The sequence below is a fragment of the Giraffa tippelskirchi genome, chromosome 7 (assembly GCF_054371585.1).
Source record: "Giraffa tippelskirchi isolate mGirTip1 chromosome 7, T2T-mGirTip1v1.2.pri, whole genome shotgun sequence".
Lineage (NCBI taxonomy): Eukaryota > Metazoa > Chordata > Mammalia > Artiodactyla > Giraffidae > Giraffa > Giraffa tippelskirchi.
This window is the reverse complement of record NC_137281.1, coordinates 70943083-70958568: the sequence shown is the minus strand read 5'-3', so window position 1 is coordinate 70958568 and position 15486 is coordinate 70943083. Positions and strand designations below refer to the sequence as shown.

The 15486-nt window shown below is 37.9% G+C and overlaps 1 protein-coding gene across 2 annotated transcripts in view; it reads left to right on the top strand.

Annotated features, from left to right (window-relative positions):
- The window catches only part of TRIM36 (tripartite motif containing 36), a 34793-nt gene extending 21520 nt beyond the window's left edge, over nucleotides 1–13273 (top strand). Inside the window, exons 6-10 of one of the 2 annotated variants that reach the window (XM_081513667.1) lie at nucleotides 3552–3805; nucleotides 4034–4158; nucleotides 7647–7937; nucleotides 11073–11370; nucleotides 12818–13273. In XM_081513667.1, coding sequence (XP_081369793.1) covers nucleotides 3552–3805; nucleotides 4034–4158; nucleotides 7647–7937; nucleotides 11073–11370; nucleotides 12818–13169 — 1320 coding nt within the window. In that variant the 3' untranslated portion in view covers nucleotides 13170–13273. Of the gene's footprint in view, nucleotides 1–3551; nucleotides 3806–4033; nucleotides 4159–7646; nucleotides 7941–11072; nucleotides 11371–12817 lie in introns of both variants that reach the window. The other variant, XM_081513666.1, reaches the window with a different exon arrangement.
- Nucleotides 13274–15486: the final 2213 nt, after the last annotated feature.

The window sequence follows — 15486 nt, the reverse complement described above, 5'->3', positions numbered from 1 at the left end:
TGCATGAAATGTTCCCTTGGTATCTCTAATTTTCTTGAAGAGATCTCTAGTCTTTCCCAATCTGTTGTTTTCCTCTATTTCTTTGCACTGATCGCTGAGGAAGGCTTTCTTATCTCTGCTTGCTATTCTTTGGAACTCTGCATTCAGATGGGAATATCTTTCCTTTTCTCCTTTGCTTTTCGCTTCTCTTCTCTCCCCAGCTATCTGTAAGGCCTCCTCAGACAGCCATTTTGCTTTTTTGCATTTCTTTTCCATGGGGGTTTTCTTGATCCCCGTTTCCTGTACAATGTCACGAACCTCTGTCCATAGGTCATCAGGCACTCTGTCTATCAGGTCTAGTCCCTTAAATCTATTTCTCACTTCCACTGTATACTCATAAGGGATTTGATCTAGGTCATACCTGAATGTTCTAGTGGTTTTCCCTACTTTCTTCAATTTAAGTCTGAATTTGGCAATAAGCAGTTCATGATCCGAGCCACAGTCTGCTCCCGGTCTTGTTTTTGCTGACTGTATAGAGCTTCTCCATCTTTGGCTGCAAAGAATATAATCAATCTGATTTCGGTGTTGACCATCTGGTGATGTCCACGTGTAGAGTCTTCTCTTGTGTTGGTGGAAGAGGGTGTTTGCTATTACCAGTGCGTTCTCATGGCAAAACTCTATTAGCCTTTGCCCTGCTTCATTCTGTACTCCAAGGCCAAACTTGCCTGTTACGCCAGGTGTTTCTTGACTTCCTACTTTTGCATTCCAGTCCCCTATAATGAAAATGACATCTTTTTTGGGTGTTAGTTCTAGAAGGTCTTGTAGGTCTTCATAGAATCGTTCAACTTCAGCTTCTTCAGCGTTGCTGGTCAGGGCATAGACTTGGATTACTGTGATATTGAATGGTTTGCCTTGGAAACAAACAGAGATCATTCTGTCGTTTTTGAGATTGCATCCAAGTTCTGCATTTTGGACTCTTTTGTTGATCATGATGGCTACTCCATTTCTTCTAAGGGATTCTTGCCCACAGTAGTAGATATAACGGTCATCTGAGTTAAATTCACCCATTCCAGTCCATCTTAGTTCGCTGATTCCTAGAATGTCGACGTTCACTCTTGCCATCTCCTGTTTGACCACTTCCAATTTGCCTTGATTCATGGACCTAACATTCCATGCAATATTGCTCTTTACAGCATCGGACTTTGCGTCTATCACCAGTCACATCCACAGTTGGGTGTCGTTTTTGCTTTGGCTCCATCCCATCATTCTTTCTGGAGTTATTTCTCCACTGATCTCCATTAGTATATTGGGCACCTACTGACCTGGGGAGTTCATCTTTCAGTGAACCCCATGAACAGTATGAAAAGAATAGAATTAGGTTATTTTAAAATTCTAAATATTCTTCACTGACTTCTTTTCTTTATTTGAAATAAATTGAAGATTGTTTACTCTTGATCACTTTAAAAGTTTTAATTAAATATAAAAATATTCTGACTAGCATGAGACTTATGTCTTAAATACTTTCTAAAGTGGGTTAAATTATTGAAAAATTAGGTGAATTAGCACATTACCAGTATTGCTTTAGTTTTTAGTATTTTCTCATATTCACTGATTGCTTTCACCATCCTAAGTAAGTTGGTTTTATGTGTAATTTAAAAGTAGGGTTTTGTTTTTCATATTTGTGTCTGATTGACAAACTCTTCTCAGTTTACTGTAATCCCCTAACACATAGCACATTATCACCTAGACGGTAGGTCTTCAGAGATTGTATCTGTCGTCATTTTAGGTTTGTCTTTCATAGTTCTCTCAGTCATCTGCCTTTATTTTTTAAAATGTATTTTTGGCTGCGCTGGGTCTTCGTTGCTGTGCAGACTTTCTCGAGTTGCGGCAAGTAGGCGCTCCTCTTAGGTGCGTTGCAGGGGCTTCTCATTGTAGAGGCTCCTGTTGTCGCAGAGCACAGGCTCTAGGGCATGGAGGCTTCAGTAGTTGTGGAGCATGAGCTTAGTTCCCCCACAGCGTATGGATTCTTCCTAGACCAGGGATCGAACCAGCGTCCCCTGCATTGCCAGGCGGATTCTTATCTACTGTACCACCAGGGAAGTCCTGCCTTTACTTCTGAGATAAGGAAATCCAGTGCTTATTTTTGAGTTTGTCATTCAGTAGATTGAAAACTGAGGAATTCAAGCATTAAGTATTCATGTAGGCACTGACTCCTTGAGATCCTGGAGAAATTATTTAATGTTTTTTGTACCTTTGACCTAAGCTGTATTTGTCGAGTTATCAATAAGAGTCTTCTGTACTAGAAAATTTGTCTCTGTTCTCGGTGAAGATTGTGACACTGTCTTTTTATCTATAATTGTACTTTGCTGGAAACAGTTTCCTCTTTACCTGTGTGTAATGATATTTCTGAATTTAATGTGATATGTCACTGAAAAAATAACAGAATGTCATCACCTCTTTTCTCTCCTCCCATCCCCCTTTTAAAAAATTGGCTGTTGGGGTTAGAAAACAAGAGAAGGCAATCTGGAAAAAATTTCCTTTCATTATATATGTTGGCCAGAAGCCACTGGAAAATGTACAGTGCACTTCTGCCATATATTGTCAGCTTTTAAGAATGTGCTCAAAGACTCTTTCCTGTTGGCTGCTGCTATGAGTGTATTATAAGTGCTTGTAAGTGCTTTGCTAGTCTTATTTCCAAAGTCAGGTCAGTCTCTGATTTTGTGGATAGCCAAAATGTTCAGTAAGCACTGTAGAGAGGATCATTTTATGGCAAAGTAGTGGAACAGCTATGTATATAGTGAAAACATGTGACATTGAGGTATGCATTTATGTATTAATAAATAATCTTTCTCAATCTTCAGAAAAGCCTACATGGTCTCTCTTATTCCTAGTTTTCAGAAGAGAGAAACAAGAATAAAGAAGTTAATTTGCATAACATGTAATTAAATGAGTATTAGTTAAATTACAATTTATTTATAGTTACTGGGTTGGCTGAAAAGTTCGTTTGGATTTTTGCATAAGATGTTACAGAAAAACCCAAGTGAACTTGTTGGCCAACCCAGTATATCACTAATACTAATTTGAAGAGAAAAGTTACAATTTTATATCTTAGTAATGGATGTAATTTTTTTCAGTTTTATATCTGTGCTTTACCTTTTTTAAAAATTGGAATATGATAAGAAGAATAACATTTCTTGAATTAGAAATGAATAACTGCAGAATTTTTTTTCCCTGTGTCCTCGGTTAAATCAGATAATTTCTGCCTAAGTTCCTTTATATACAAATTGAACATTACTTTTTATTTCATTGAATACATTGTTTATTGCTGGACTTGACTTTGGAGTTTGAAAGCTTAAGTGAATTCAGTTATTATAAAATTACAAAGTATGTCTAAAAGTTGCTAGTCATCCCTCACTAAGTGTATTTGGTGTCAGGTTATTGTTCTGACAGCTTCAAGGCGTCAGACAAAATCTTCCTTCCAGTATTTGGGTTTGTTGCGCTGAATTTTGACTCCTTCATTACAGGCATTTGGATTTAGCAGATGAGCTAATGCTTTGCTTGTTTTACAATAGTGTAATGGAGAGCGGGCTAAAGAAGATGCAATTACACATTTTGAAAAGCTCTTTGAAATCCTAGAAGAGAGGAAATCATCTGTTTTGAAGGCAATTGATGCTTCTAAGAAACTAAGATTAGACAAATTTCAGACTCAAATGGAAGAGTACCAGGGGCTGCTGGAGAACAGTGGACTCGTGGGGTACGCTCAGGAAGTGCTGAAGGAGACAGATCAGTCTTGCTTTGTTCAGATGGCAAAGCAGCTCCACATCAGGTATTTTGCTTTGAACTGACAGTCTCTCTAGCAGTGTCATTAAACACTGCTCCAAAGTTTCAGCTGTAGCTCTGATGGCTTCGGAATGCTGTGTTATGTGCATTACCTCTTGTTTCACTCTTAACCAAATGCTGAGTGAAGTTTTCTTTTGTTAATCTCATTGCAGATGTTTAGTCTGATTTGCCTTTTTAAAGAATCATTTTTATATAATTTTATATCTGTCTATAGAATACAGAAAGCTACAGAATCTTTGAAGAGCTTTAGACCTGCGGCTCAAACTTCTTTTGAAGACTATGTTGTTAACACATCTAAACAGACAGAACTTCTTGGAGAATTATCTTTTTTCTCAAGTGGTAAGTTTTAGTATCAGCATACCTTCGCTTTTTTGGTTGAAATTCACGCTGTGTAGACGACATGTGGACTTTCCTGGTGGCTCAGCGCTAAAGAATCCGCCTGCCAGTATAGGAGATGCAGGTTTGATCTCTGGGTCGGGAAGATCTCCTGGAGATGGAAATGGCAACCCACTCCAGTATTCTTGCCTGGGAAATGCCATGGACAGAAGAGCCTGGCGAGCTACAGTTCTGGGGGTTGCAACTAGTTGAACTTGACTTAGCAGCTAAACAACAACAGAATACACACAAATTCTCTTCAGCTTGACATTATAAAGCAGCAGCTCAGTTGCCCAGACCTTTCTATCCTAGAATTGTATGCCATTTATGTTTTTATAACCGTATTTTTATGCCCCAAAGCTAGGTTCTGTTGGTTTGTATGTTTTTAAACATTGTGTGAATGGCATCACACTGTATGTGTCTTTTTTGGTAAATTGCTTTTTTGAGAAATTAAGTTCAGGATAAATATTTGTTAATATATGAAGTTCTGGTTTACAACTATATTTTAGCTTTAATATTCCATTAAAAAAATGACTTTCCTACTGAGCGACAGTCTGTTCCTGTTTTTTATCTTTTGTAAACAGCTCTATCAAACATCTTTGTCAGTGTTTCTCTGTGCCTGTGTATGAGTTTCCCTAGGGCAGAAGCCTGGAAATGGTATCTCCAGGTTAAAGGTGACTCTAAGAAGTTTAAGCGTTTACAGTGCTGTATGAGTTTGCTAGGGCTGCTGAAACGAAACACCACTGATTGGGTGACTTAAACACCAGAGATCTGTTTTCTTAGATTCTGGAGGCTCGATTGGGTGATTTAAACACCAGAGATCTGTTTTCTTAGATTCTGGAGGCTCGAGGGCTGAGATGGAGCTGTTGGGCAGCATTGGTTTCTTCGGACGCCTCCCTCCTTGAAGTGCAGATGGCCGTCTTCTCCTTGTGTTTTCACAGGGTCTTCCCTCTATACGTATCTGCATCCAGATTTCATCTTATAAGGACTCCAATCATATTAGTCATATTGGACTAGGTCCACCTTGATGGCCTGATTTTAACCTTGTTACTTCTTTAAAAGCCCTCTCTCCAAATAAAGGCACATTCTGAGGTGTTACTTCTAGGGGCTAGAACCTTAACATGTGAATTTTAGAGCATGTGGTTCAGTCCCTGATGTTTGCTTGTGTTTGCGTTCTGCTGCTCACCAGGAGGGAAGTTGTCTGTTCCTTTTTTCTTCTCACCTTGTTCATCTCCTTCAGATTTCTCTTCTAGTCATGGTGAACAATTACAATCTTTGGAAAAGTATGTGTGTGTGTCCTTAGTTGCTCAGTTGTGTCCAACTCTTTGCAACCCCATGGACTGTAGCCCATCAGTCTCCCCTGTTCATGGGGATTCTCCAGGCAAGAATACTAGAGTGGGTTGCCATGCCCTCCTCCAGGGGACTTCCCAACCCAGGTCTCCTGCATTGCAGGCGGATTCTTTAGCGTCTGAGCCACCTGGGATGCCCAAGAATACTGGAGTGGGTAGCCTATGCCTTCTCCAGGGGACCTTCCTGACCAAAATTGAACCTGGGTCTCCTGAATTGCAGGTGGATTCTTTACCAGCTAAGCTACAAGGGAAGCCCTTGGAAAAGTATAAGCTTAATTATTGTGCAGATATAGATGTGTAGATTTGTATTTAGTCAAAGGAAATATGTCTTGTTAAAAAGTTAAACACTGAAGAATTATTACTATGACCATCTTTATCTTCCAGTCAGTGTCTGAATCTCCTTTTGGCTATATACTTATCTATTCTCTTTTTCCAAAATGTATACTTGAATTGTTTTATATATATATGTTATTGTTTGTTTATTAGGAGTACAAGGTCCTTCCTCCTCTGGAGGAGGGGTCCCAAAACTGTCTTTGGAAAGAGGAGGTTGAGGTTGGGTAATCTCTGGCTATGCCAGTGCATGACGAAGAGCCGGTAGAACCTGTGGATCAGGATGTGAAGTGGTCACCCATCTTCCGCCTGCTGGGTGCCTGCCTCATTGTTTCCTGCGTGAACAATTTTTTAGTAAGCTGTGGTTTAAAAAAAAGAAAAGAAAGAGGTATAGGGTGAGGCATACAAGTCATGATAGTTGCTTTTTTTTTTTTTAACTTTAAAATGTAGTTTGGATGACTTTTTAGATCCCTTGGTTGCACAAAGACACACACAGACATACTTATGCTGTCCATCGCTTGTACACAGCTGGAGGATAAGGGAGACTTCTGCTTTTCATTTCATATGTTTCTCTGTGATTTGATATAAATATGTGTTTGTTTATGTGTGCATGTATAACCCTTACAGCTTATTTTTACCATATGACCATAGCAGTTAAGCTGTTTGGAATTTATCCTATGGAAAAGATTATGAATACACAGACATATTTAGCTGTGAAATTTTAATCATTGTATTTTTAGTGATAAATTAGAAACATGTTTCTGAAAATAGTTAAGTGTTGCTACAGTGGAATGCCACTGGGAGAAAAATACTGGCAGGAGCTATGCACAATTATTGTAGTGATAATCTTTGAGCTACTTAATTTGTGTGTGTGTGTGTTTCATGTAGTTTCTGATTTTCTTACAAAAATATATATCTTGTTAATGCCAAGAAAAAGTCATTTTAAATTGCTTTGCAATTCTGAGAAAGATAATATGAAAGGAAATTATATAATATTTTGACATTTATTATTATACTAACCAAACTTAGATTTTAAAACACTTACTAAAATAACTTAAAAGAGGACAGAAATTAGAAATTTCACATCCAGGGTTGTTATTTCAGTAGATGGTCGTTGAAGGGTATATGGTTAAAAATTTTGATTTATGACATTTTAGAATTAATATGGAAAGCTAAAATTGTTTTACTGATTTTGTCTTATTTTTCATTCTTCTTTCCCCTTTCAGTTTTAAACATAAATATACACTTTAAAAATCTGTTTTATTTATTACTTTTCTTTTAAAATTTTGTTGTGATAAAACTTATCCTGAGATCCACCCTCTTAAATTTTTGGTATAGAATATGGTATTGTTGTCTATAGTCACAGAGTGTACAGCAGATCTCTAGAGCTTATTCATCTTGCTTAACTGAAACTTTATGCCTGTCTATTAATAAGTACACATCTCTCCCTGCCCCCCAGCCCCTGGTAACCACAATTCCAGTCTTTGATTTCATGAATTTGGCTATTTTAGGTACCTCACAGAAGTGGAATCATGACATCAGAATTGGTCTTTCTGTGTCCTTTTTGTTTCATTGAGCCTGCCCTCAGAGTCCATCCATGTTATTGTATTTGCAGGAATTATTCTTTTACTTATACACCTTATTATAAATATAGAAAGTTCTTGGACAACAGAGAAATCCTTTAGTTTTCGTCAATAAATCATTTTTACTGAGGAAAAATAAAGGTTCTGAAATAATAGTTTAATGTTGTTTTCTGTTTTATAATTCTTTCAGGCGTGGATGTGCCAGAGATCAATGAGGAACAGAGCAAAGTTTATAACAACGCTTTGATAAATTGGCACCATCCAGAAAAGGATAAAGCTGATAGCTATGTCCTTGAATATCGCAAGATTAATCGAGATGAAGAAATGTTGTCTTGGAATGAGATAGAAGTGTGTGGCACAAGTAAAGTTATTTCCGATCTTGAGAGCAATTGTAGCTATGCTTTCAGAGTAAGAGCCTACAAGGGTTCAATCTGCAGTCCTTGCAGCAGAGAATTGATTCTTCATACTCCTCCAGCTCCAGGTAGTGTGAATACTGGGAACAAGAAAAGCATAGAGTTGGAAGAGACCATGATAAAAAATAAACCTGCTGATGTGTCTATGCAGACCTACATTAAAGTCACCTCTCATTTGTAAAAGATTCTAGAAAAGTAGATTCTATATCCAGCTAGGATTTAGAAATAGAAAGAATACTTGAATTTCACCACGCAGGCTGAGAATAGGGTTAGACTTCTAACTGATAACAGATACAGAATAACATGACATTTGAATGTGTAGGGTTATTAATTTGGAATTAAAATAGTGTAAATGCTACCTTACAAGTTTTAAATAGTATAATTCTATTTTTTTTGATCAGTTTATAGAGATCTCTATTAGCATAGGATCTGGGTAGATATTTTAGAAATTTATTGGTATAATAACACGATGTATAATTTTAGTTAACCTAATTCTGACTTGTCTGGCTTTTCTAACCCAGTGATTACCAGCCCATGGGGATGGAAGGCACATATTAAAGCCACGTGGATAGCCCTCCTCCCCCTTCCCCCCACACTAAAAGCTCCTTCTACCCAGCACTGCCTCTCCTTTCCAACTTGGTAGCCACTGATACTACTTAAACAAGGCCTGTACATTTTTACAGAATGAGAAAGACTTAACAGGTTAGTTGATGTTTACTTCAGTGTTTCCATGGATAAGGGACGTGTAGAAGCAAAGTTACGCCCATCCTGGTGACCAGGAAATCATTTTGCCCTGTTGGTCATTGCCTTAGACGTTCCTTCACGTGGCTTTTAGACCACGTTCCTTCTGTCCATTCTTAGTGGCTTATGTACCCATATTTTGTGCACTCTGCCCTTTCTTGCCGTTTTGTCCAGGGTGTGCTATTCACTCTTTGTTTTTCATGTATATTGTAGCTAATTAAGAAAAAACAACCAAATGCATAAGGTTGGCTAAAATTGTTTTTCTTGAATTTTAATAATATCCAAAAGAGAGTTTTAGGGTGCATTTACAAGTATTAAGTACATATCTCATGGTTTATGCAGTTTCCACTTTGTTTTCTAGTCTGACTGAAAGCGGGAGAAGGAACCTGAAAGTAGCTGCTGTTTCCAGTGACAGAGTGGAGGGGGTCGGGGAAAGGGGACAGGAAAAGCTGGGAGGAGCCATATGAATAGGGTGGCCATCTAAATTTATTTTACAAACTGGGAGACATTTGAGATTGAAAGCAAGCGTGAATTGTCATGCCAGGACAATAGGCATTACCGGGAAGACTGGTCAGATCTCACTCATGGAAAATGGTTTTAGCTTGTTAGCAGCATGGCAGCCCACTCCAGTTTTCTTGCCTGGAGAATCCCCATGGACAGAGGAGCCTGGTGGGCTACAGTCCATGGGGTCGCAAAGAGTCAGACATGACTGAGTGTTAAAATTTCCCATTTTAGCTATTTTTAACTGGATGCATCAGTGACATTAAGTACATTCTGTGCACCCATCATTATAGTCTCTGGAACTTTTTCATTTTTCCAAATCAATATTGCATCCATTACACAGTCACCCCCCCCATCCACCCTTCCCCCAGAGCCTGGCAACCTCTATTCTGCCTATGCCTCTAGGAATCTGCCTCTTCTACACACGTCGTGTGTGAATGGATTTGGAAATCCTTTTGTCACTGGCTTATTTTCAAGGTTCCTACATGTTGTGGCACGTATCAGAATTTCCTAACTTTTTTAGGTTGAATGGTATTCCATTGTATGTATATCCCACTATCAACTTAAAAAAAAAGCCCAATGTGAGAGTGTTACTGGGGGCAAAATGAGGACTGCAGTCTGGGAAAGCAGCCACTCAGGTAGCTCTGAGAAACTGCTCCAAAGAGGCAGAGGGGAAGGTCAGTATATGTGTGATTTTGGTGAAGGGAGAGTCCGTGCAATCAAGCACATTTTTTTTTTTTTTTTCAGAAGGTTTCTGCTAGTCACAGGGAGCAGTCGTCACGATGAAGGATTTTAATGCTTTTTTTAGATACAGGGCGACAACAAGAACTGGGCTCATAAACTAGGCTCCTGAGACTAGAGCAGTCCTGCCAGCCTGCCCTCCCCCGCCCGCCCCCTGCACAGAGTGCCTCGTTTCTGCTCTCCACCCTGAACTCCTTTCAGGGGTGTTGAAAGCCAGCAGCTGCAGCAGCACATGATTTAATCCTTGCAGAGATAGACGGCAAGTGCCAGTGCAAGTGCCAATTTGAAGTTGACACCACATTTTCTTTGTGCATTCATCTGTTGACGGGCATTTGGGATGTTTCCACTTTCTGGGCTAGCTGCCAATGAATGTTAGGCTTAATGGGTTTAAGTTGATAGGCTTAGGAGAGTAGTGTTGTCTCCATTCTGCAGTTGAGGAAATTAAAGTTTAGGTTAAGCTCCAGTTAAATGTTTGAGCCAGGAATTCAAACCCAGGTGTCTCTGAACCCAAAGCCTGTGCTTTTTTTTTTAAAAAAGCAAAACACTGTTTCTCGTGTCTGCCATCTTGATTGGTAAGGAGAAGACCTTATTAAAATTGCTAATATTTTCTGTATTTATAAAATTTGGGTTTTCCTAGTGGCTTGGTTGTGAAAGAATCTGCCTGCAGTGCAGGAGACCTGGGTTTGATCCCTGGGTCAGGAAGATCCCCTGAAGAAGGAAATGGCAACCCATTCCAGTACTCTTGCCTGGGGAATTCCATGGACAGAGGAGTGGGACAGGCCACAGTCCATGGAATTGCAAAGAGTTGGACATGACCGTGACTAACTTAAAGATAAAATTTGGAATAAATTTTAAGAAAACATGTAGATATTTTTCAAAATATACAACCCCTTATTTTAGGGGTAAAACAAGAACAGATTCAGTAGTATAAGGTGTTTAGGTGTGCAGGTTTTCTGCATCTATTCCAAGGAGCTACCTTCATAAATTTCTCCTACACTGAAAATGTTCCTTCCACTTTGAAATTTCTGAAAATTTTCAGGTATAGAGAATTTGCTGGAAATCATTTCTAAGTTGGGGATTTGGTTTGTGAGTAGGGTAGAATAATATCCTTCCTCCTATTTCTCTTTAGTAATTTCTCTTTGAAAACCTGTTAGATTTAACCATAGAGTGTAGAAATGCTAATGAATAATTTGCAGGCTAATGTTAGGCTCTGTTTGCAGTTTTCAGTTTCCTCTTTGATGAAAAATGCGGCTATAATAATGAACACCTCCTGCTGAACTTGAAGAGAGACCGTGTGGAGAGCAGAGCTGGATTTAACCTCCTGCTCTCTGCAGAGCGGATCCAAGTGGGTTATTATACCAGCTTAGACTACATCATTGGAGATGTTGGAATTACTAAAGGGAAGCACTTTTGGGCCTTCCGTGTGGAGCCATATTCGTACCTGGTAAAAGCGGGAGTTGCTTCCAGTGATAAACTACAAGAATGGCTCCGGTCTCCCCGGGATGCAGTTAGTCCAAGGTAGATTCTTTTATTGACCTAGATCTTGATAATTCTTTAATTCTGTAAAATGTAAACCTGGTTTAGCAAAGCAAGCCTGAAAGTAGACTTGGATTTACTTATTGCATTTAGAGTATTTAGTATTTAGAGTATGCATTTCTTAGATTCAGATGTTTGGCTGTGCTTATGTGGCTGGCTAAGAAAAGATGTCACGTTGTCTTGTATTCACACAGTGACTAATGAGCAGTTAAATTCTAATGCTGTGAGGTAACAAGCCTTTTTTGGGTACACCTCTTGAGTATAGCTTCGCAATTTAGAATATTCAAGGGCTTTTCATATAAGTTGTCTTAATTATAAATAAAATTGCATAAATAATGTTTTTAATTTATTTTAGTCGCTCAGTTGTGTCTGACTCTTTGTGACCCCATGGACTGTAGCCCTCCAGCCTCCTTGTTCCATGGGATTCACCAGGCGAGAATACTGGAGTGGGTTGCCATTCCCTTTGCCTCTAAATGCCATATTTCACAGTTGGTACTAAATGGATACAGTTTCTTTAAACCGTCCTATAAGTGCTTTAAAAATCTGGTCACGGTAAACATGTTCCCATGGCAAAGAATTTCAGTTTCTTGAGAGTGACTTACTGAATGGTTTGTACAGTTTAGTTTTGTTACATGATGTGGTGTGAACTAGTCCAGACAAATAATTTTTGATCACTTATGTCTACAGAAATCCCAGAGTAACAATCTGAGTGATAGGAAAAACTTGTTGCCCTAAGATGAGAAATTGAAATAATAGCAAAAATTGAAATACGGAAATAGGTACTTAAACATAGTGGCATGTCTACTTGGTAAATTATTAACAATGTTAAAAAAAAGTTTATAACATGAGAAATACTAGAAGTGAAAAGACCTGATTAAGATGGTTGATGTACTGTGTTCACAAATGTACTAATATAAGAAGCACACTATGCATAGGGGAGAAAATGGAAGGAACTTTGTATCAAAATTTTCTTTAAGGTGTTACTGTTTTATAATCAAAGGAGAATAAAACTCTTCATGATACTTGCTTGCATCATAGAGCCATGTAGAAAATCCCAGCCAGGAAATAACAGTTCTTAGCAGGAGAATGAAACATGCTTTTTTTTCCTGCTTTATTTTGTAGTGCCTGTTTATTTTACTTAGTCTGATAATTAACTTCTCATCTGTTTACATATATAGGTAAAAATGGATGATACTTTATGACAGAATTTGGGTCTGTGTCTGTGGTGTAATTCTGAGTGGCAGTGTGTAGTCCTTATGTCTCTAATTGGTTATGGTTTAACAGAAAGGTTTTGATGTAAAAGCAGTTACAATTGATTTTAATTTAACTTAATGTATATTATCTGGTGAAAATGTTCTGAAGCGACTTGAAGGCCTTTGGATGATGATACAGATAAGATTCTGCTTTGTCTGTTTGTGTTGTGTTTTAGATACGAGCAGGACAGTGGGCATGACAGCGGAAGTGAGGATACCTGTTTCGATTCTTCACAACCCTTTACATTAGTTACTATAGGTATGAAGAAATTTTTTATTCCCAAGTCACCTGCTTCTAATGAACCTGAAAATAGAGTTCTTCCCATGCCAACAAGTATAGGCGTTTTCCTCGACTGTGATAAGGGCACAGTGGCTTTCTATGACATGGATCACATGAAATGCCTTTATGAGCGCCAGGTGGACTGCTCACACATGATGTATCCAGCGTTTGCCTTGATGGGCAGCGGAGGAGTCCAGCTCGAAGAATCCATCACCGCAAAGTACCTAGACTACCAAGAGAATGTGTAGTCTGCGCCTCTGATGTGACTTAGGATGAAACATGTGAGCAGAATAATGCCTCGGTGTTAACCCGCGTAACTAATTACATGTCATCTAAGGGTTGTGTCACCACACTTATTTTGTGTGTATGTTTTTTCTTCAGACACAGAAAACCTAAGCAGCCTCTCTGCCTTTCACAAATGCCGGGGGGAAGACGTTCTTTCCTAGTTAACACTGAAATGGTTAACTGGATTCTCTTTTTTATGCACAGGAAATCTAATTTATTTGTATCAGCTTGTGTTGCTGATACTTAGACATTCCTTGTTTGGGGGTGGGGGGAAGGGATACAAAAGTATTTATTACTCTTCTTTTGTGTTTGCTTTTTCATTTTTGTATCATGTTTATGTCCTCAGAGAAGATATTTTTTAAATGCCTTATGGATAGAAAGTAGTACTAAGCATGGTATTGTGCATTCATTTTTAAAAGGAAAACAAAGGTATAGATAGATAAAATGACAAAGGCCATAGAAATAGTAGTATATTTAAATGGAAAATTATGTATTTAAGACTATATTGCCTAGAAAATGAATACTACTGTTTGTTTTTTTCTGAGACCACAAACTGTAAGGACATTTTAGAGAGTTTTCTTGGCTGGTAATGCTCCTACTTGCATGTGTAAGAAACATGGTTTCTTGCAGGAAACACAGAATTCTTGGCTAACACATGAAGCTTTTCACTTCGTAGGATTTTTTGGAAATTTTTTTCTTCAATTTTTTTTTTTCAGTTACTCTGTGAGCATATTTGAGCTTATATCAAATATTTATTTTTCATAAATACTAGTGACAATAATGTCATTCTTTTGCTTTTTGTGTAATTTTCATTTTGGGACACAAATATTACATATCAGATTGTCCTGGTTTATGTTTACATGTTTGAAAAGTTCACAATATATTTTCAGTGTCATTAAATATATTATAAAATGTGGAGTAACTATCTGGTCAGTTGTATGGCATTTTCTATGGCTCATTGGTAATAAGCATTTACTATATAAGGAAATAAAAGTATAGATCTGTTTAGAAATAATAACTAAAATCATAATGACTGTGTATACCCTTCTTAAAAGTTGAAAGTTCTTTGAAGAATTACATTTTATCTAAATTTTATCCTCATTTTTGAAAGATGTTCTTTCTTAGGTGGTTTTATTTAAACTGGTTAGTTTTTTTAAAGTTAGAGTATTCAGAAACTAGACTGTTAAGTATATTTAGCGTTAATCATTTCGGAATTCTTTTGACACATTTTAATTGACTAACCAAAACTCTCAGCTCTGGGTTTGTTGTTGTTGTATACATATGTTAATGGAAATCTGTTATTCAGGTTGGTAGCACTAAATTAGTACTTTTTCCCCCAGACACAAGAAGGAAATATCATGGAGAGTTTCAGTGTTTAGTCAGCTTTGTTCCTTTCCCACCTATGAATAGCACTTTATGACATAGGCTGAACTAAACAAATATGCAGTGTTATGTGGATCGTTGTGCAATAAAGCTGCTAACGTCACATATATGGTAAAGTCTGATAGTCTCATGCCTGTGAAGTGCATATCATGTAGACATTTTAAATATAAAGCTTTAATAGGGATAGGAAAGCTGTTTAAAACATTGTATAGTTGCATATAAATTGTTCTCTTGAACTTCTTTCATTTTTAATAAAAATTAAAAGTCAAATGTCATTTTTGAAGTTTGCATTCCAGGAGTTCTCAGTATGTTTATATTGAAAATAGAAGCAGTGTATGAAAAGATGTTTGACTGAATATATTAACCTAGAGGTAAAGTTCTATTTAAAATTATTTTGGGCATTTGCTAGCTTTAATTCTTGTGGAAGTGATCATTAGAAAAGCTTAACATCAACAGGGACTCTTGAATAATGCAGAATTAGGGAGAGTCCACTCTGTATGCAGTTGAAAATCCCAGTATAACTTTATGATTGGCCTTTTGCATCCTCAGTTCTACATCTAAGGAACCAACCGAGCGGGGATTGTGTAGTACCATAGAATGTGTTTACTGAAAAAAAAATCCATGTATAAGTGGACCCATGCAGTTTAATCCTGTGTTGTTGAAGGATCAACTGTCTAAACTGATCAGTTTGTCTAATATTTCTCTTTTTAAAAATTATTTATTATCTTTGACTGCTCTGGTTCTTCACTGTGGCGTGTGTGGCGGCCTCTCTCGATGTGGCTCACGGGCCCTGGAACACACAGGCTTCAGTGGTCGTGACATGTGGGCTATCCCTGGCAGGTGGGATCTCAGTTCCCCGCCTAGGAATCAAACCCAAGTCCCCTGCATTGGAAGGCA